This window comes from Alosa pseudoharengus, unplaced genomic scaffold, assembly GCF_046254945.1.
Source record: "Alosa pseudoharengus isolate Yale_2024_CS ecotype anadromous, Long Island Sound unplaced genomic scaffold, YU_APseudo_1.1 YU_APseudo_1.1_scf_5, whole genome shotgun sequence".
Classification (NCBI taxonomy): Eukaryota; Metazoa; Chordata; class Actinopteri; order Clupeiformes; family Clupeidae; genus Alosa; species Alosa pseudoharengus.
The window spans coordinates 38,532,136-38,554,635 of NW_027468837.1; the positions used below are offsets into that span (position 1 = coordinate 38,532,136).

The 22,500-nt window shown below is 46.8% G+C and overlaps 1 protein-coding gene across 13 annotated transcripts in view; it reads left to right on the forward strand.

Annotated features, from left to right (window-relative positions):
* Nucleotides 1-22,500, forward strand: part of cadpsa (Ca2+-dependent activator protein for secretion a) — a 140,994-nt gene that overhangs the window by 102,748 nt on the left and 15,746 nt on the right. For 4 of the 13 annotated variants that reach the window (XM_076267423.1, XM_076267421.1, XM_076267425.1 and 1 more), the window contains 8 exons: nt 5,026-5,132; nt 8,092-8,248; nt 11,889-12,030; nt 15,873-16,028; nt 16,741-16,888; nt 19,016-19,090; nt 19,518-19,601; nt 20,226-20,258. In XM_076267423.1, the coding sequence (XP_076123538.1) occupies nt 5,026-5,132; nt 8,092-8,248; nt 11,889-12,030; nt 15,873-16,028; nt 16,741-16,888; nt 19,016-19,090; nt 19,518-19,601; nt 20,226-20,258 (902 nt within the window). Of the gene's footprint in view, nt 1-1,128; nt 1,198-5,025; nt 5,133-6,360; nt 6,370-8,091; nt 8,249-11,888; nt 12,031-12,611; nt 12,714-15,872; nt 16,029-16,740; nt 16,889-19,015; nt 19,091-19,517; nt 19,602-20,225; nt 20,259-22,500 lie in introns of all 13 variants that reach the window. The other 9 variants (XM_076267413.1, XM_076267415.1, XM_076267418.1 and 6 more) reach the window with 7 other exon arrangements.

Consider the following 22,500-nt stretch of genomic DNA (forward strand, 5'->3'; position numbering starts at 1 on the left):
TTTCTCTCTGTCAATTTCTTAATCTCTCTCTCTCTCTCTCTCTCTCTCTCTTTCTCTGTCTGTTGTTGAACTAGCTGTTGCTCTCTTTGAGAGCTCTGTGCTCTTCCCTTTTCCCTGGTTGTCTATTGGCTTTGCTGGTGCTTTGCCCACAGTGTTTGTGCTCATCTGGAAAGCCAATGCACAATGCGTGCTGGGATTGCCGTCTTGAGCAACCCAACATCTGTCAGTTGCATGTGAGCGGCTTTCTTTAATAGGCATGGGATTAACACACCACTCGAGGGTGTCAGGCTGCGTGTCAGACACTGTCACAGCGCATCAGAATTGACCTACTTTACGCGGCGATTCCTATCGAGTTGGCGTTTGGAGGAATATGGATGAGCGCGCACCCATTTCCGGGAAGCCGTGGCCTACTGGTTAGCACTCTGGACTTGTAACCAGAGGGTTGCCGGTTCGAACCCCGACCAGTAGGCACGGCTGAAGTGCCCTTGAGCAAGGCACCTAACCCCTCACTGCTAACCCGAGCGCTGCTGTTGATGCAGGCAGCTCACTGCGCCGGGATTAGTGTGTGCTTCACCTCACTGTGTGTACACTGTGTGCTGTGTGTGTTTCACTAATTCACGAATTGGGATAAATGCAGAGACCAAATTTCCCTCACGGGATCAAAAGAGTATATATACTTACTTATACTTATACATTGCAGTGCCACATTCATGTTTCCTCTTAACGTCTCCCTTTCCAAAATGGGCTTAAATGGCTGTTTAAACTTGTGTCTATAAAGAAACACCTCACAGTGCTGAAGATACTCAAGGTGCTGTCTGCTGGCCTTGAGTATCTTTAAGCCTCAGGAACGTGACTGTTCCTCATGGTTGTTTTGATTATTATATTTCACACAAAGGCTGAGGAAGATTCTCTGACGCGTTACAGGCCTGGCTGGGGGTCAAGCCACGCAGACTTCCATTCACTCTCACCGGTCTCTGGTTGGCCGACATTCTCCGTCCCAGAGATCTGGCGCTCTCTCGCGCTCTCCCGCCCTCAGCCCCCAAAGATGCAGTTTTCCTCTCACCTTTAACCTTTCCACCTCTGACCTCTGACCCCAGACTCTTGCATGCCCCCAATCCTCTTTTGTAGGGAAAAAGAGAGAAATGTATGAGCATCCTGTCTTCTGCTTGGCGTCACAAGTGATGGATTTAACCATTCGTGAGTACCTTCCTCATCCTCGCCCACATACCGAGTTTCTGACCCCATATTTTTTTTGTTTGTTTGTTTTTCTCTCACCCCACTCCCAAATACACAAGCCATTAAATTCCGCTGATTTCCACCATCCAATCAAAGAACGTTTGCCATACCTCCCCAAACTTTCTTTTATTAGCATATATCTCTTGCTTCGATTGTTTTGGCCTTATTTCTATCTGTTGCTTCTGTCTGTGAGCCCACCATAAGACAGTTCCTGCCACCGATCTGTTTGTCAACTACAGTCATTGAAATGAGGCGTACTCTATCAACAGGAGCTACTGCATCTGATCCCACTTATTCTCAGCTTGTTTGCTTTGCTCTCTTTCTTTCTTCCACTGTTTCTGTTGATATTCCTGTCTGCGACTTGAATGCATTTTTACTTTGCTTTTTTGTGAACCCCTCTCCTCAATCATTCAGTCACTTGTCGCTGATACATGATAGGCAGTTATCCAAAGAGGAAAAACTCTAAAGGGGGTTATGGGTAATGTAGTTTTTTCAGACTCTAAAGCCTTTTATGATGAGGAAGATGAGATTATTTGACTAGGGAATAAAACTCAAATTCACTGAACACATCAAGTCTCTGTTTGGCAAAACACCTGTTTTTCTCTGTTGTCGTATGTCAATAGCAGGTTTTGCTGTGTGTCCTAGTCCTACATGTATTTTATATGTTTATATTTGTCCGGTCCTTGTTCTCATGCATTTGTCATATCAGTTCAGGTTGGTGGTTGTCCAAGTGTAAGTCTGCTGTGTTGAAATGTATGGATGTCTCCATTTGCTGATCTTCCTTTGGACTCCCTGAGGTTAACTGGAGTAACAGGAGTGCCCGAGGGCTCCGCTGGTCCAGCTATCCATGCCGTAGTCTCTCCGGTCCGTCACAACTACAAATGCTAAATGCCAACTGTTCTTTCTCTTTTCTGCTCCCACCCTCCCTCTCTCTTTTAGTAGACAAAAATCAGAAGGATCTCAAGGATCCAGGTGACCTCTTTTGACTGACTTTTGAAACAACTCATGTAGCCTGAGCATAGCTCCCCCCAGCCCTACCCATGAGCCTCCATGTCCCTCTCCCACTGACTGGGCTGCTTGTCTGGGAGAGCCTCCAGTCCACTGGGACAGGTTATGAGACACCCCCCCCCCTCCTCTTCCTCCTCTTCCTCCTTCTGTACCCCAGTATCTCATGTTCACACCTAGTGGTGGAGAAGCATATCTACCTCATGATTGTTTACTCTGTCAGGTGTTCTAACACCCCCCCCCCCCCCCCCCCCACTACTACCTCTAAATGCTATTGTTACCAAAGAGCAATTGAACGGCATCTCCCTACCCAAGGCCATTTTATCTACAAACCTGCTGGGACAAGGTTTAGTTGTATAGCAGCATCTTGTATAATTAACCTGTTTTGTAAATCACTGTCAGCTAAATCTACTTGAAAAATACAATTGGCTTCCTTACTGTCAATAATTTGAACAGTAAATCAACTGTAAAACGTCTAGTAGCTCCTGTCTTCATTTATAAATAGCATTAAACTACTACATTGAAATATATTTTGTTTGCATTTAATCCACAACATTAACTGAAGACAATTCCATTTACTCTACTGGGATCAAACTGTTTATACAGAGAAAACCCTCTCTGACCCCTGTCACTGGGGACATCTTAGAGATCAGTGGCACCCAGGCACATTCTGATGCCCCTGTCCCTGCTCCTGATGGGGCAACAGATGATTACAACACATTCTGATGCCCCTGTCCCTGCTCATGATGGGGAAAACAGATGATTACAGCACATTCTGATACCCCTGTCCCTGCTCATGAGGGGGCAACAGATGATTACAGCACATTCTGATGCCCCTGTCCCTGCTCATGAGGGGGCAACATCATGGTGAGGGCATCTGCTCATCTCTCCTCCTGTCCTGCTCTGTGAAAAATGCCTTGACTCGTGTAAATCAGACGCTTCTCCGTTCACCTTGGCGGATTCTCCCTCATTTAAAATGGCGATGAGTTGAATATCACATCAGTTTTAAAGAGAGAAGCAGGAAGCCAAAACAGATACAAGAAAGAGTGTGTCGACATGCTCTCTTGTCCGGGATTTACCCTCAAGGTATTTTGACTCCTCCGCAATAGCATTAGCCCAATGCTCTAGTGTATGCAGCACACATAACTCCCTGTGTGTGGGTTAACCCTTTGATTGTTGATGAGCTACTCTGCCACAGAAGGCTACCAAATAGTCCTTCTCCATAGTGACCTCTGACAAGCCCATCAATTGGGTCATGTGATACAGACAAGAATGAAAGGGTTAACAGCGGAATCAGTGAACATTTGGGCTCCTCTGTGCGTGAGTATTGACTGAGAAGGAACTGTCACTTTGTCAGGTGCAGTGTCTTGTTTCAAAGCCCTGTAGTTTTGTCTGAATTGATGCTGATATGTTTTGTTTTGGTGTCTGAATCTATATGTTGGCCATGCTGGACTAATCATGTCTACACAAAACAAGTAAACAAGTTCTAAGCCATAGTTTTACAGCACCAGGGTTAGAAACAGACATTACTCGGTCAGAGTGACCATACCCTTCCCAGTCAATCATGTGGTTTATCAGTCCAGTCCTCACCCTTCTCCCGTGTCCAGTGTGTTTCATTTGCAAATCTCATTACCACCTCTTTGTGAACACAATCATGACAAGTATTAACCTCGGTTTGTCCTGTGTGTAGTCATCTGATTGTATTACTTCAGCGTGTGTTGAGATTCCAAGAGCACATTTCTTCAAGGGGTCTGATTTTACAGCCCATGATTACATTTCAGTGTCCTTTGTTTTTTCTTTTTTTCCTAAAAGACATAGAATGTACAGTAATTCACTAGCATTTTCAGCACACATATTTGAACACAACGTTTCCTCTCCAGTGGTTGGCCCAGGTACACACTGCAGTCATAGGGACATGGGTTAGACACTGAAGAAGTGTTTGGAGGCAGTTCAAGTGACATCTCTATGCTGTTGTCAGAGGGAGGACACCATGAGCACTGCACACTCTTCACCTTCTGCATGATGATTGTAACATATCCGTTGTTTCTTTTCATTTTTTTTCCCTCTCTCTCTCTCTCTCTCTGTCCCTCTCTTTTTTTGATTATTCTTATTCTTTCCATTTGATTTGATGCATTACTCCTCAGCATTGACCCTTTATCGACTCATCACCGTGCCGCTGCTGCTACTGCCGCTAGTCTTCACTTTGTGCAGTTGTGTCAGAGTGACTAGCTGACTGTCAGGCTAACAGTACCTGCTGAGAGTGAGCTCACGAGGCGCAGTCTTTATTTAGCACAGCTGTGGAGCTAGCGCTAGCTGCTGTGCGCCCCTTCCTATTAGATACAGTCATTTGCAGACAACATACCTCCACACAGGTGCCACTTTTGTTTATTACGGCTAATTGTGAGAGAGCTGCAACATTATTACACACAGAAGATAGTTGATTTGATCTGATTGCTTCGGAGATACATTAAGGACTATGTGAATGTGTATTTCACATTGTAAGTACATCAGATACATTTGTGCATGTTATTAGGTTATGCTATTAACCCTAAACCTAACCCTACTACCGATACAAAAAAATCTGGTAATCGCAGACCAAAAATCAGATTGTTCGTTTTAAAAAGCACATTACATTAATTAAGAAGGAACCTGTGTCTGCGTACCCAAGTGGGTTCCTATGATGTTTTTAGTCGCAGGTCTGAACTGTAGACAGCTGCGTTATTGTGTGAGGACTCAGGCCAAGGTCTGTGTGTGTGTTAACCGTGTGACATCCTTATGCTCCAGAGAATGTAGGCCGGTTAGTCACTCCCGCCAAAAAGCTGGAGGACACCATTCGTCTGGCAGAGCTGGTGATCGAGGTCCTACAGCAGAACGAGGAGCACCACGCTGAGGTGAGCATCGCTCACAAGCACACACAAGCAAAACACCACAAACACACACACACACATGCACACATACATGTACACACACACACACACACACACACACACACACACACATACATGCACACATACATCACACACACACACACACACACACACACACACACACACACACACACACACACACACATACATGCACACATACATGTACATTCACACATACACACACACACACACATACCACACACACACACACACACACACACACACACACACACACACACACACACACACACACACACACACACACACACACACACACACACACACACATACATGTACATTCACACACACACACACACACAAACACACACACTCACACACACAAGTATTGTCAAAACAAAAACACACCCAGCGCACACCTCATGCATGGATACACACAAAGTTTGCACACCTGAATACATTATAAAAAGAGACAAAATTTGCAACTCACCCAATGGCAAAAGACACCTTAGGCTAATGCACACAATTATTTGATTGCTTAGCTTAGCAGATAAATAAGGAAAATAATCTTTGAGTACAATCAAGCTTTCACCAAATCATTGTAAATAAAACCTCCAAAGAGAAACAACTCCTCAGCAGCAACTGAGTTAAAAAGTGAACCTTTAACGGCACATGAGTTAACAAGTGAACCTTTAACGGCACATGAGTTAACAAGTGAACCTTTAACGCCACATGAGTTACCAAGTGAACCTTTATTGGCACATGAGTTAACAAGTGGACCTTTATTGGCACATGAGTTAACAAGTGGACCTTTAACGGCACACGAGTTAACAAGTGAACCTTTAACGCCACATGAGTTACCAAGTGAACCTTTATTGGCACATGAGTTAACAAGTGGACCTTTAACGGCACATGAGTTAACAAGTGGACCTTTAACGGCACATGAGTTAACAAGTGAACCTTTAACGCCACATGAGTTAACAAGTGAACCTTTAACGCCACATGAGTTACCAAGTGAACCTTTATTGGCACATGAGTTAACAAGTGGACCTTTAACGGCACATGAGTTAACAAGTGAACCTTTAACGCCACATGAGTTACCAAGTGAACCTTTATTGGCACATGAGTTAACAAGTGGACCTTTAACGCCACATGAGTTAACAAGTGGACCTTTAACCCTAACCGCTCTCCTGTTCTTTCACTGTGTGTGGGGTGTCTGGGCCGGTGTGGACAGGGTAAAGAGGTATGTACCAGACCACACAGACGGAGCGGCGCTGCTCCTCGACTTCCACCATCCTCTCTGCATGATGAACAAACCCCTCAATCCCCTACTACCCCCACCCCCACCCCCACCACCCCGGGAACGTTTACCTGTTCTACCCAAAATTCCCCTTGACCCTTGGCTCCTTCTGACCCCTCCCTCCCTGCCCCTGTTGTCGGCCAAGTGCTTGCGAGGCTCCTGGGCATCCGTGGGCAAACGGGATGACCGTCACGTGGGCCCGTGAAAGAAAGAGAGGGACACTGACGATGCCTCTGCCAAGCACCTTGGGCAGTGATACTGTAACATGTGCAGCTGCTAACCCCCTGTTTCTGGCCCGGATCCGGGCCAGTTGTCCCCTGTTTGTGTGACCCAGGCTTGACCTTGTCATGGGAACAACCTGACTACCCCGTGTTCAGTTCACTCTGGTCCTGCCCTGTTTCTGCCTGTCTCCCGTGTAAATGAAAGACCCATAAGTGTGATCTCCTTCTGTGTGGCTCAAAGGGATGATGATGGATAAAGTTGGGGCTCTGACGATGCCATCCACAGCTGTTTTTGCAGATGTGACATCCCACAAAGCATGCTATCCCCAAAGCATAACCTCTAACCTTTAACCCCCGTGCATTTATGTGATTCTTAAAGAACATTCTGCATTTTGAAAGAACAAAACACTTTAAGAATAACATGAACTCATCAGCGCATCAGCCCCACCAGGGAGACGTCTATCTCAACAACTCGACCATGACAACAAAAAAGAAATGAGACTTTGGTCCACTGTAGATACAGTAAATTAATAACGTCCAATCAGCACAATATTCCCTGTGAGCCTGTGTCTGGAGGCTGATCCTGCTGGATGATAATGTCACTCCATGCCTGTGAGTGCCATAGAGAGAGACAAGGCAAAGGGCTGTTCAGAAACGAATGCCCTGTTGCATGGAGATACAGTTTGCCAAGCATTCACATTGGAGGTGCCCCGCTGATGATGTGAATGGTGGAACCCCCTCCTCCTCTCCCAGTGCAGTGTGTGGGAGGGCAGGGTGGGTGGGAGGGAGGGACACCTTTTGCATGAGGGGACAACAGGTGAAGGGTGAGGGGGGTGGGGGGCGGATTGTCACTCCACAGATGAGAGGGATCAATGCTGCTGGTGGAGCCCACTGCTCGCAGGGTGGTGTGTGTGTGTGTGTGTGTGTGTGTCATAGCAAAGCTGTGTTGTGTCAGAGTGCTCCTCTGCTCGACCAAGCGGATCTGACACCTCGTCAATCAGGCTGAAAAATGTCAGAAAAAAAGAGCCATTTATAGATCTGTGGAGTCACATTCCGTCAGCTGGGCTTGAAAAGAAAACAGCAAGAACAAACCTGCAACCTCTGGGCTTTCCTATGTTATCTCACTCTCTAATCCTCCCCTTCATTTCTTTCTCTCTCTCTCTATCTCTCTCCATCTCTCTATCTCTCTCTCTATCTGTCTCCATCTCTCTCTCTCTCTCTCTCTCTGACTGTCTCCATCTCTCTCGCTCTCTCTCTCTCTGACTGTCTCTCTCTCTCTCTCTCTCTCTCTCTCTCTCTGACTCTCTCCATCTCTTGATATCTGTCTGTGTCTGTCATTCTGTCTATACACATTCTCTGATCTTTTCTGTTCCTCTCTGTCTTGCTCCAACTTCTTTCTTTCTTTCTTTCACTTGCTGTTTCTCCTCCTCCTCCCTGGCTGCAGGCCTTTGCGTGGTGGTCAGACCTGATGGTGGAGCACGCGGAGACCTTCCTGTCGCTGTACGCTGTGGACATGGACGCGGCACTGGAGGTGCAGCCGCCGGACAGCTGGGACAGCTTCCCCCTCTTCCAGCTGCTCAACGACTTCCTGCGTGTGGACTGTGAGTGCGCCCTCTACCCCACCACTCTGTCCTTCATCTGCACTGCCCCCTCTACCCCACCACTCTGTCCTTCATCTGCACTGCCCCCTCTACCCCACCACTCTGTCCTTCATCTGCACTGGGCCCTCTACCCCGCCACTCTGTCCTTCATCTGCACTGGGCCCTCAAAGGTCACTCCCGTGTCCACAGGGCACTTCAGCCGTGGCATACTGGTTAGCGCTTCGGACTTGTAACCGGAGGGTTGCCGGTTCGAACCCCGACCAGTAGGCACGGCTGAAGTGCCCTTGAGCAAGGCACCTAACCCCTCACTGCACCCTTGCTGTAGCAGGCAGCTCACTGTGTTGGGATTAGTGTGTGCTTCACCTCACTGTGTGTTTACTGTGTGCTGAATGTGTTTCACTAATTCACGGATTGGGATAAATGCAGAGACCAAATTTCCCTCACGGGATCAAAAGAATATATATACTTATACACCTCGTGGACAGGACATTAATCCCACAAGTCCCTATTGCTTTAGATAAACAGCGTCCTTTAAATAACTAAATAACTTTTCCTGTAGCTGGGCTGGTTGTGTGTCTCTTTAGGTAGTCTTGTGATGAGGAAGCTGTAGGTGAGAGCATAACGAGGCCTTGCAGCTGTCTCCAGCTCCTGAATACATTTGATAATGAAGACAGGTTTTACTCATTCATTAACTGAAGTATGATTGGAATGGTTGGAGAAAGAGAAAATTCCAGAGAGAAAAGATGAGAGGAAGTAAGGAAGTAAGGAAAGCAGGAAGGAAGTGCACACTAATCCTATGCTGCAGACCATACCCACATCCACCTGATCAAAAAAGAGCTCCATTTAGGCACATCCCTGCTGTGTGTGGAAGCGTGTCTGTGGGGCATGTAGGGGCCATTAAAGGTATATGTAGGGAAACGATGGACAGCCCTGGGAGCTGGGCACAGCAGGGCAAACGCCACACTTGGGAGCTGGGCACAGCAGGGCAAACGCCACACTTGGGAGCTGGGCACAGCAGGGGCAAACGCCACATTTGTAAACGTGGCGGGGAAATGCGTTGCTGAGGGCCGCATTCCTCATGAAGTGAGGCTGTTGTTGGAGCGCTGCTGTCCGTGGTGCTGAAATGCAGAGAATGCGGAGGCGGTGGCACTCAGTGGTCAGAGCCGAGGGCCCATACTGTGCTGCGCTGCGCTATGCTACGCTGGGCTAATTGTGCTTGTGGCATTCCTCACTCAGCTTGCTGTGTGGTAGTCAGGTAACCTGCCTTTCACTGCTGTCATTCGCCAGGGCATTACGGTCTGTCTCATTATAGAGGCAACCGTCCGACTTACCCTTTAATTGCAATGCTAGCACTCTACATCAACAATACTTTAACCTACAGTGGTTAGCATGAATAATTGTAACATGAATGGTATTTAATAGATATTGATGAAGATGTTGAGTAATCCTAGTTGGAATATTTTGGAGGTAAAAAGCATATTCTTCATCATTTACCACTACTTTATCTAATACCTATGATAGTGATTTGATCTTGTCAACTGATGCATTCGATCAGCTGATTTTAAACTTAGAGAGTTGCTTTTGCAGCAGACGTGTAAGGGACTTACCACTCCAGCATGACTTATTTCACCTTGCACAAAGCAGACGTTAGCGGCTCGGTGGTAATTGGGCGTCACACAGCTGTGTGGGATCCTGTACAGAGGGGTGCAGCTGTGGGCCTGTGAGGCATCAGCCACCAACCAGTCCCACTGGGAAGGACAGAACTCGTTACCACGGTCCCCAAACCCACAACACCACCCGCAGAATGACCAGTATGCACCAGTCTTCCCACCACAGCAGCAATGAGGAGGCGTTATGATGCTCCTCCCCTGAGGAGCTTTTGACAGAGACATTTTTTATGACTTTCAGGAGGGACATGTGCTTAGTGAAATGTTTTTTTGTGAAATGATTAGAATATTTTTGAATGATTGGTCACACTCTCTCTCTCTCTCTCTCTCTCTCTCTCTCTCTCTCTCACACACACACACACACACACACACACACACACACACACACACACACACACACACACACACACACACACACACACAGAGACACACATGCACACAACAACACACCCTCGCATACACCATTTCACACTCACACATCTATGCACTGTGAACCTCTCACAACATTGCAGGGCATTTTTACACAGAAGGTCACTCTGTTTGTGCCCCCCACCCCCATCACGGTGCACTTGTGTGGCAGCAAATAGCCTTAGCACCAGACAGGCGCCAAACCCCGGCCTGCACTTCATGCACTTAATGAGGTCTAAATGCCGCTGGGGTGGGGGGACGTGACGTGCCTGGAAGTGCAGTAGCCCCTCTGTCCAAGCCGCCGGACAAGCACACCCAAATGTACAGCAGCCGCTCAAGTGGCTAATTGGAGCGAAGCGGTGGGGGGGGGGGGGGGCAAACACACACGGCGGCACCCACGGTGTATCGGTGACCTTGAGTTGCACACATGGAGGCGAGAGGAGGAGAAACATGGAAAAACACCAACACCACCACCACCAACACCATGCCGCCAACACCACGCCACCACCACCAACACCATGCCGCCACCACCAACACCACACTGCCACCACCAACACCATGCCGCCACCACCAACACCACGCCACCACCACCAACACCATGCCGCCACCACCAACACCACGCCACCACCACCACCAACACCACACTGCCACCACCAACATCACACCGCCACCACCAACACCACGCCACCACCACCAACACCACGCCGCCACCACCAACACCACGCCACCACCACCAACACCACGCCGCCACCACCACCAACACCACGCCACCACCACCACCACCACCAACACCACCACCACCAACACCAACACCACGCCGCCACCACCAACACCACACCACCACCAACACCACGCCACCACCACCACCACGCCACCACCACCACCACCAACACCACACCACCAACACCACGCCACCACCACCAACACCACGCCACCACCACCAACACCAACACCACCACCACGCCACCACCAACACCACGCCACCACCAACAACACCACGCCGCCACCACCAACACCACACCACCACCACCACCACCACCACCAACACCACACCACCACCACCACCAACACCACCACCACCAACACCACGCCACCACCACCAACACCACGCCACCACCAACACCACGCCACCACGCCACCACCAACACCATGGTCACCATCACCGCCACGCCGCAAGGGAGATGAAAGGAAGTCACGTTCCACACACAGCGATGTTGGCAAGCGTCTGATTAAAGAGAAGACTTCTTAGGTTCACTTGTTTGTGTTGGAGGGAGAGATGGAGAGAGAGAGAGAGATGGAGAGAGAGAGAGATGGGGAGAGAGAGAGATGGAGAGAGAGAGAGATGGAGAGAGAGAGAGTCTCTGTCAGACATACAAGATAATTAAACAAAAGACGAGCACTCTTCTCCAGTATCCAGTGTAGTCCCAGTGATGTATTAGCTGAGAGTACTGTAGGCTAATTGAGTGGTGAAAGACAAATAGCAGAAGATAGAGGGGCGTCTCCCAATGCTGTGATGCTTAGACATTATTTCTGTTTTGCTGTTGTTGTTGTTGTTGTTGTCACAGATAACCTTTGCAATGGAAAGTTCCACAAGCACCTGCAGGACCTGTATGCCCCCCTGGTGGTGCGCTACGTGGACCTGATGGAGTCGTCCATCGCACAGTCCATCCACCGCGGCTTTGAGAGGGAGTCCTGGGAGCCAGTCAAGTAAGGACCCGACATCTGCTGTTTTGTCTTCACCGGGAGGGGGGGGGGGGGGGTCAGTGGGAATACACAGACCTCAGAGAGAGACAAGTGGACGTAAACCTAGTATTTGTGGTATCGTGGAATAATTTGATAGCATGTATTGCATTTGTGTCATGTCCGTTGATGTTTGCAGACTCTTGCTTAAATCTTCGTTCTCTATTCATTAGTTGCTGATGAGTAAAATTGTTCATATCGATTTGTTCTAAATAGAGGTAAGTTAGATATGTTTGGCAAACTGTTTACCCTGTACTTAAGACTCTAATTCATCGGTATATTCACACACAGCCAAATTTTCATCAGTCGCCTATGGATTCCAGGCAAATGCGTTGCTGTACTGTTGGTCATCTTTATTTCATTCTTTCTTTTTTCTCGAAATACAAATGCCAGCTATCTGCCATAAATCACTTTTGCTTCTCCATAAAGACAGTTTCTTCTCTTCTTGCAACTTACACTGTTACATTGGCATCACCATGGTTACATCATCTTTCTTTTCTTTTCCTTCCTTGTCTTTTCTTTTTGTCTATTTCCTGTTTGTCCTTCAGGAGCCTAGCCAGTAATCTGCCTAAAGTACCAAACCTAGCCGTGCCAGTTAACCTGCCTAGCTTTTCCACTCCCGCATGGATGAACGCTCTATCAGACACAGAGTGTGTATTGAGTGTGTGTTAGGTTCTATCAGACACAGAGTGTGTATAGAGTCCCGAAGTCTGACGTAGCGTTTCCATGACGGCAGAATCACTGGATCTAAACAAACTTTCGAAGTGGCTTAAATTCCATTGAATGTAGACATGTGGTATCATTTCTAGCTAATAAATTGTTTTAAATCTAGGCTATAGCCATTTAAACATGCTTTGCCTGCTAGGCAGCAGCTTACCCACATAACACAGGATTCCCTGGCAGGTGTAATATAAAGAAACAAAATTCCAGTGGATATTTCACGTTTCTCAAAGACTGGCGGCTGTTAAGAGTGACGTTTTTTGCTTAAAAAATAAATGCAAAATATGTGCGTGAATTTAAGGATTTTAACCGCATACTGTGAAGTTACATGCAGGTCTCTTTTACAGTGGAAATCCATGCTATAATAAAACTCTGTAGTCACGAATTTGATCGTGTTGGTATGAATACATGTTGTAGTAGGCTATGTGATTCCTGCAGTGTAAACAAATATACTAACATCTTAGAAACGTTGTTAAATTATTGAAATAGATTAAGAAAGCCACCACTAATGGTGATTTCAATGGTTAGATTGATTTGTTTAGATCCAGTGAAATTGCTGCCTTGGCAACGCTACGTCATGGCTTCGGGACTCTATTGAGTGTGTGTTAGGTTCTCGTGGAGTCATGAGTGACCTTGGCATGAATGTGTTCTCCAATTAACAGGGGAGTCAGGTCAAGCCAGGTCACATTTATTTATACTGCACATTTAGACACAACAGCAGGAGTTCCACACAAGTGCTTTCCAGTTGATGTGAATCCATTGACTATAAGTATAAACAGCAATTAAAGAATAAAAAGACTGAAACATGTTAAACATGTAGACATACAAAAGCAATAAAATTGAGGGAATACAAAGCCAAATAACACAATACACTTGTATGTCTATAGTTGTATACTGTATGTTTCGGTAACGAAGTAAGAATTCAAAACAAAGTAAAGAGATAGACAATGATGTAGAATTAAATGTGAAACGTGAACGTGATCTTTAGTCTCAGCTATTAGAATGCCCTCCTCAGCACCTGACAAATTAACGATCCCCCAATTAGGAGAGTGAAAAATCCTACTTCAGTGTGCCAAAAGAAATACACACACACACACTCTAGGTAGTCACATTAAACTACTGTTCCATGATTTGGCTGCAGAGCTGTGTCTGGAAAGGATTTAGCGACGGAGCCTTATTTTCAAGCAACTCATTTTCGAGTAAACAAAGTTCTGTCCTCAATCAAAAGAGGACATGGTTGCTGGTTGCTCCTCTCCACATCTCCATGTCCATCTTCTCCTACGACCTCACGCTCATGCCAAAGCCACAGTACGGGAATAGAGATACGTCATGCATAGCTTGGACATAGAAGGCCTTCAGTGGCTCTCCCTTTCTCTTCCTCTCTGTGCATGTGGTCAGCCTGTCAGCTGGAAAGATGCAAAGGCACAACCAAAAAGTGTCAACCCCTCTCCCAGGGATCCTGCCTTTCTTTTTCTCCTGAAAAAGTTAAGGCTTAGTTACCAATTCCATTATTGAGAATTCATGTCATTTCTTTTAGCACAGTGCCTTCCATTCGTAACATTTATGGGCATTTATGATTAATTGAGCATCTAGGGTTGTGTCTTTGTCTCTCTCCACGGCCTCCTCTGACCTCCTACTGTCTGCATAGTCTAGAGGGCAGACATGTGACTTGTCGTCTGTTCTGGACTTTGGACTGGTGTAAATTCAGCTGGTGGGAGCGGGAGAAGTCTAAGTCAGGCTTGTGTGTGTGGGTGTGTGTGTGTGTGGGTGTGTTTGAAGAATGTACAGTAAAGTGAAACACAATTTCAGAGCCGTTGGCATCCAGTATCAGTACAATACCCTACCCTTCCTACCACCCCTACGCCGACACCCCAGACTTTCCCAAATAACCCTCGACCACAGTCTGATACCCCTGGAGGATGTCTGTGCCTGCAGCCCTATGCATGGTCTGGGAAACCTCCTTCCTATAACCCTTGGGCTGAGTTGAGGGTCTGTGAGAAGCTCTGTGTCGTCCACCTTCAAAATCATGTGTGTTTCAACTAACATCAACCGATCACAGCACAGCAACTGGCAGAGTGCTCCTCACTTTAGGGCATTGTGTTGCTCCCAATAACGCTTTGTGGAGGGAGGAGCAGTGTGCCAGCTGTCGTGTTCTTTTCTGTTCGACCGCCCTCTTTCTGAGCACTTGCCTTTTAGTGGATCTTCGAACATTTTCAAATCTCAGACTGACATCTGCCTCGCCAAACCTGGAGTAAAAGGTGACTCACAGCTGGATTTCTCCAATTCAGGCACAAAAAAAAAAAAAATGAAAACAGTCGGTTCTACCTGCTGTAGCTCGAGTTGCTGCAGCCAACACATAGAACTGCCAGGCAGCTACAGTGCTACACTCTGTGGGCATTAACAGGGGGGCTCATGAACATAATAGCTGTTAGCTGCAGCAGCTTGAGCTAGGTGGAACAGATTGTTTTCGGGGGGGGGGGGGGTATTTGGTAGGTGGTGGTGGTGTGGGTACTCGGTGACCTTGAGAAACAGAGATCTATGTGAAAAATCACCGGAATTTTTCGAAATTTAAGGTGAAACATACCCAGCTGTGAGGTCCAGTTAGCCCCCAGAGCCAGACTTGATTCCCCTCCCACCCCCCCTCCTTGCCCCTCCTTGCCCTGGCTGGCAGACCCCAGAAGCACCTCCCATGCCCCCATGCCTGTGCATGACCTCCTTGCCTTCCCCTCTTTATCCCCCTGTCTGAATAACCAGCCACTCGTTGGCTGTGGTTATTGACTTGTAAAGGACATCTAAATATGTCCATTTATTTTTACCACTGCTAAAAAAAAAAAAACTTTAAACTCCAACCCTCCATATTGGAAACTATATGTCATCATGAGTAACTAATCAACTTAAAATCAGACACATGAAATAATCAACAAATGGTAAAAATGAAACCCCTCTTGTATGGCGATGACCATGGTTTGTAAACCCTAACCTAACCTTTCTTCTCCCTGACCTCTGACCTCTAACTCCCCTCCGGGTCTCTTGTACACCGATAGCCGTCCACGCCCCCGTAACAGCCTCTCTCTGCCCCACCTTGGTAGCAATGGATCGGGGACGTCGGAGGACCTCTTCTGGAAGCTGGACGCCCTGCAGACCTTCATACGGGATCTGCACTGGCCCGAGGAGGAGTTCGGCAAGCACCTGGAGACCCGGCTCAAGCTGATGTCCAGCGACATGATCGAGTCGTGCGTGAAGCGGTGAGAGAGACCGTAGGAGTTAGAGGTGGGGAAATCTGGCTTCAGACAGTAAAAGTCTGACCACATGTTGTCCCAGCCGTCCACTGCACTAGCTGATTCTACATAGCACAACTTTTCAGCCAGGCAGATCAGCTGATTAGTGAAATCACTTGTGTTAAAGCCCAACGCACCCCCATTGAAAAAGCTGTTGGTAGCATCGGCTAACTAGCGCCAGATTTCGGAGTGCAGGGGACAAGCCGAGATTAGCTATGAGACATACATTCACACTCGGTATCATGTTTCAACACACTTTAGGTCAATATCACACCGGAATTATCCTTTAAATGCACAGTTGGGATCAGTGAATATTGCAAGACTTGTTTCTTGGGAAGCCTGCATGGGAGTGAGCATGTGCTAGCAGAGAGCTGCTCCACGCATCCAAAAGGCCAGCGATCTTCTGTGCCACAGTACAGGCTGTCTTTAAAATGCTGTGTGGAAACAAACCAGGCTTTGTTAGCAGCAACAGTTGGCAAGCTTTTTCACAAAACACAAATGAATGCACAAATAGACACATCCACATACACACACACACACACACACACACACACACACGCACACACACACAGCTCATATACACACACACACACACACACACGTCCATACATACACAGACAGCACAAAAGCAGCTTGGTGCACACAGTGGCTCACTTTGCCTTGGCGCGCTTGTTTACAGAACGCGGGCCGCCTTCGAGGCGAAGCTCCAGAGAAGCAGCCGGACAACAGATTTCCGCGTGCCGCAGTCAATATGCACCATGTTCAACGTGATGGTGGACGCCAGGGCTCAGTCGGCCAAGCTGTGCGCCATGGAGCTGGGCCAGGAGGTATGTGAAGAGCATCCAGCCGCCGGGCCTCTCTCGTTCCTCTCTCAGCCTCCCAGCTCCACCACCACCACCCACACCACCACCCACACCACCCACACCACCACACCACTACACCACCTAACCCACACCACCCACACCACCTAACCCACACCACCTAACCCATATACCTAACCCACACCACCTAACCCACACCACCTAACCCATATACCTAACCCACACCACCTAACCCACACCACCACACCACCTAACCCACACCACCCATACCACCACCACCCACACCACCCACACCACCACCTAACCCACACCACCTAACCCATATACCTAACCCACACCACCTAACCCATATACCTAACCCACACCACCTAACCCACACCACCTAACCCATATACCTAACCCACACCGCCCACACCACCCACACCACCTAACCCACACCACCACCACCTAACCCACACCACCTAACCCACACCACCACCACCACCTAACCCACACCACCCACACCACCACCACCACCACCCACACCACCTAACCCACACCACCTAACCCACACCACCCGCACCACCTAACCGACACCACCACCCACACCACCACACCACCACACCACCTAACCCACACCACCCACACCACCTAACCCACACCACCTAACCCATATACCTAACCCACACCACCTAACCCACACCACCTAACCCATATACCTAACCCACACCACCTAACCCACACCACCACACCACCTAACCCACACCACCACACCACCTAACCCACACCACCCACACCACCACCACCCACACCACCTAACCCACACCACCCACACCACCACCATCACCCACACCACCACCACCACCACCCACACCACCTAACCCACACCACCCACACCACCTAACCGACACCACCACCTACACCACCACCCACACCACCACACCACCACACCACCTAACCCACACCACCCACACCACCTAACCCACACCACCTAACCCATATACCTAACCCACACCACCCACACCACCTAACCCACACCACCACCATCACCCACACCACCCACACCACCACCAGTTTGCACTATATATGTTTTATGATTTAAAAATGTCTATATTGCATTGGCATATTGCAGAATATATACAAACACAAAGGTTTAAATTATATACAGTACATGTAGGATATTAATAATAAAAAAACGGTATGTATATTTTTACAATATGCATATTAAAAACCTCAGAGTGAAGTCAAGTCAAGTTTATTTATATAGCGCATTTCATACACAGAGGTCATTCAATGTGCTTTACATAAACAAAACCAAATAATAATAACAAATAAAAGCATAGAAGGGCAATATAGTCAAAGAATAGTTCAAAAGGTAAAGATCATAATAAAAAGAAAACATAAAACACAAGGTAAAATAATTTAAAAAGAGGTATACGTTTAGTTTTTATTGTATTGTCTTTATTTTATATTTTTTATATTTTATATTTAATACAAAATGTTATATTGTTTGCTTTATTGTTAAATTTATATTATTTCTGTTGTTTGACAACATTTTGCCTGATTGTGCATGTGCTTTAACGGCTGTTTGCTGTGGATGTTTTTCACTTGCTGTTCCAGTCACATCGTATGTCTGCTCTTCCGTTCCCTTTCTTTTTTCTCAATCTTTCTCAAAGTTTGTTAGAGACTGGGTAAGTGTAGCTCACTATTCAATTGAATTCTCACCCCAAGGTCCCCGATGTACAATTAGCAACTGTCACAGTTCCCCTCTCCCTCCTGTTGCTCTAAATTGTTTTGATTCCATTACCATATGTGATACATACTGTAACTCTGACTATTCGTGGCTAGGAAGTGCGAGCTCTCATATCCGTAGGATCTAGAGCCAGGTAATAATTATCTGGCAAAGTTAATTGCCCAGAAACCACTCCACCAGCGAATTATAAAAGACAAAGGATTACAGACACACACACACACACACACAGACACACACACACACAGACACACACACACACACACACACACACACACACACACTTCACTGTCGCATACTGCCACGTTAGAATAAAAACAAATCTTCCACAGAGCCCAGGGGCCTGAAATGAAGCCTCTGGGGTTTCCTGTGTGGGGTCTGACATGCTTTTCCCCTCTTTTCAGCGGCAGTACCACTCTCAAATCGACAATCTCATTGAGGAGACGGTGAAGGAGATGATCACCCTGCTGGTTGCAAAGGTACCCTTTCATTTTCCCCTCAGGGCTGCTCCTGTGTGCCGCTGGGCCTCTGTGTTTACACACACACACACAACACACACAGACACTGGAGAGAAGATAAGGGCCACACGTAACCAGCCATTTTGGCTCTCCTCTCTCCTCTCCCCTCCTTTCCTCTCCCCCCTCCTCTCCTCTCCTCTCCTCTCCTCTCCTCTTCTCTTCTCTTCTCTTCTCTTCTCTTCTATTCTCCTCTCCTCTCCTCTCCTCTCCTCTCTCCTCTCCTCTCCTCTCCTCTCTTCTCTTCTCATACAATGCACACCCAATAGCTCGCTGCCGTCAGTTGTGACAGTTCCATAAAATGCATAACCAGCCATTTTGGTTCTGCTCTCCTCTCTTCTCTTGTCTTCTCTTTTCTGCTCTTCTCTTCTCTTCTCATTCCGTCCTGCAGTTTGTGGTCATTCTCGAGAGTGTCCTGGCCAAGTTGTCCCGCTACGACGAGGGAACACTCTTCTCATCCTTCCTGTCTTTCACAGTAAGAGTCTCTTCAGAATCCATCAAATTATATCACTTTCATCAACACGAAGAGAGACTTTCCTTATCGTTGGTCAGTGTGGGCACTTTTACCGTTACAGTGATTTTTATAGTTATTGTTCTTGGTGTGAACAACCCTTTTGTCCATCAGTTCCAGCTATTTTATTTTTTATTATTTGTAATTTTTGAAATTTTTGGAACATTAGTTTTTTTTGCCTTTCTATTGTTGTTTCTCTTTGCACACACAAAGAAAGGGCAGGATGGCGCTGAGCACCTCAGCAGAGCTGTGTGCTTTTGGCTTGTGATTCTCTCACCCTGCTCATGCCTCACACAGTGTCTGTGCACCGCACTCTCTTGTCTGTGCCAAACACTGCCACACTTCACCCAGAGGCGTAGAGAGCTGCGCTGGAGATATATTTTAATGTCAGTTCAACCGCTGTTGACGTTGGGTGGCATTGCTTTCACACGAGTCGCTCACAAAGAGGCTTTGACACGCACGACTCCGCCTCTGCCTTTTGTAGTCATAGTAGGTGCCTTACTAGCAGGGGTGACAATGTTCAAAAACAACCTTGATAAAAAAAAAGCAAACACCTCACCTTTTTTCTAATTTCTCTCCAACTTAAAGGTGAAAGCAGCCTCAAAATATGTGGATGTGCCTGTAAGTGACAACATACTTATTATTCATGTTTGTTCCTCCCGCTCTGTGCGCTTGTATGTGTCTTGTGTGTCTTTGTGAGTTTTTAAATGTGTGTCTATTTGTGTGAAGTGTTTTCTTTATTCTAATATTCTAATTCAGTAGTTGGCTCAGTGTCAAGTAAAGTCAAACTTTCTATAGCACGTCATCCATAAGGCAGCACAATATGGTTTACATACTGTTGTACATTAAGACATTCCCAGGACAACCATACGTGGAAGTACGCATCAACACATCAACACATCAACACACAAATACACAATCATGCCTCTCGTAATTCAGTTTGTGTAGGCCTCTCAGACTGCTTAGCTGTGGCATCCCTGTGATATGACGTGCATATACAGTCTGTGGCAGGTGGCACTTCACGCTCCAGAAGCACTCACGACAGGCGAGTTTCTGAAAGGGAACGAGTCTGTGCAGATGGCGTTTGGCCATGCACTCTGTCTTTACCCACAAATGGCCATTCATAAGGATATGTGCAGAAATGGCCAACAGCAAGGCGCGTGGAGGCGCACTGTGACGCTTGGTGTTGGGCAACAACAAAAAGAGAGCCTGCCGCTAGCCCCGCGGTGAGGCCTGGCTACGCTAACGCTAACGCTATGTTCACGCGCTCTCCTCCAGAATCACTTCAGAGAGTTTTCGCCCCGCAGTGAGGCCTGGCTACGCTAACGCTTATCCTATGTTCACGCACTCTCCTCCAGAATCACTTCAGAGAGTCTCATTTAACTGCCAACGCTTTGGCCTGATGAATGAGTCACATGTGTACATGCATCTCCCGATGATTGTCAGCAAAGTCCACATGCTTAGTGCCCTGCTTTGTTTATCATGGCTCACAAGCCTGAAGAAGTAGGCATTGTGTCTGGGGTAATTATTTGAAGGAGTACACATTGTGTCTGGGGTAATTATTTGGAGAATCGCACAAAATCAAATTACGTCGCAGGAACTTGCTAATTTGCACCCTTTCGAAAATGCCCTGGAGACGTGTGGAGCAAGTTCAATTTGCAGCGACTGACAATTACCAATTCTGATGACCTCCTCCTCTGTTGAGTGATGGATCGCCTTTTAAAAATGTTAGACAAGCTTTTCATTTGCCACTGCATCATCTTGTGTGAATATCTGTCAGTATCAGATGCCGCTGTCTTCCAGTACATTTCCACTGGGCTTGCTAATTTAGTTTGGACTACTCTGTTCACTTCACTAGCGCTGGGTCTGACACATTGTGTTTTGCCAATACAGAGGCTTTGGAGAGCCCTCTCTGAAATGGACATCTGCAGGTCTTGAGTGTGTGCCTCTGCAAATGAAACACCTCTAGAGAATGAACCGCACAGCTAATAAAGTAACCCCCCCTCCCCCATGCCCCCCCAAAACACCCCCAAACAACACAACAGTGTATACCCAATAGTGTGCTGCCGCCAGTTGTGACAGTTCCATAAAACAATGTCATAATTTGATAATTGACTTCTGCCTGCAACAGACAATGTGAACACAAATTGTACCTCGCTGTGTCACAACAGGTGATGAATTTAGAGCAGGAAAAAAATCAGACGCCAGATGACAGAGCGACTGATGGTACACTTCCATGCTAACACTTTTAATGAAGCCTGAGGGTGTAATTAATCACCAAGTCCCGATCAATTATGCATGCATTTAGAATTATCATTTGACACCGTATGTAGGAATGCATCTTGTGGTTTACCATTGTTGTAAACGGCCTTATATCCTTCTGGTATAATATAATAATTCTTTAAAAAAAAAAATATATATATATGTGAACAAACCATGTTAATATTGCCAAGCCACACAATAAATATGTGCAAATCTAAATATAAGAGTTTAGGGCTCTGGATTAATGAATGTTTGATATGTTCGTTGTGAAAAGAGAGAGAGATACTGTTTTATATGTTTATTGTGGAGAGAGAGAGAGATACTGTTTTATATGTTTACTGTGGAAAGAGAGAGATACTGTTTTATATGTTTATTGTGGAGAGAGAGAGATACTGTTTTATATGTTTACTGTGGAAAGAGATACTGTTTTATATGTTTATTGTGGAGAATGAGAGAGATACTGTTTTATATGTTTACTGTGGAAAGAGAGAGAGATACTGTTTTATATGTTTACTGTGGAAAGAGAGAGAGATACTGTCCAGTTCTGCAGTACTGCTCTATTCCCAGTTCTGCAGTACTGCTCTATTCCTATCCTCCGTTC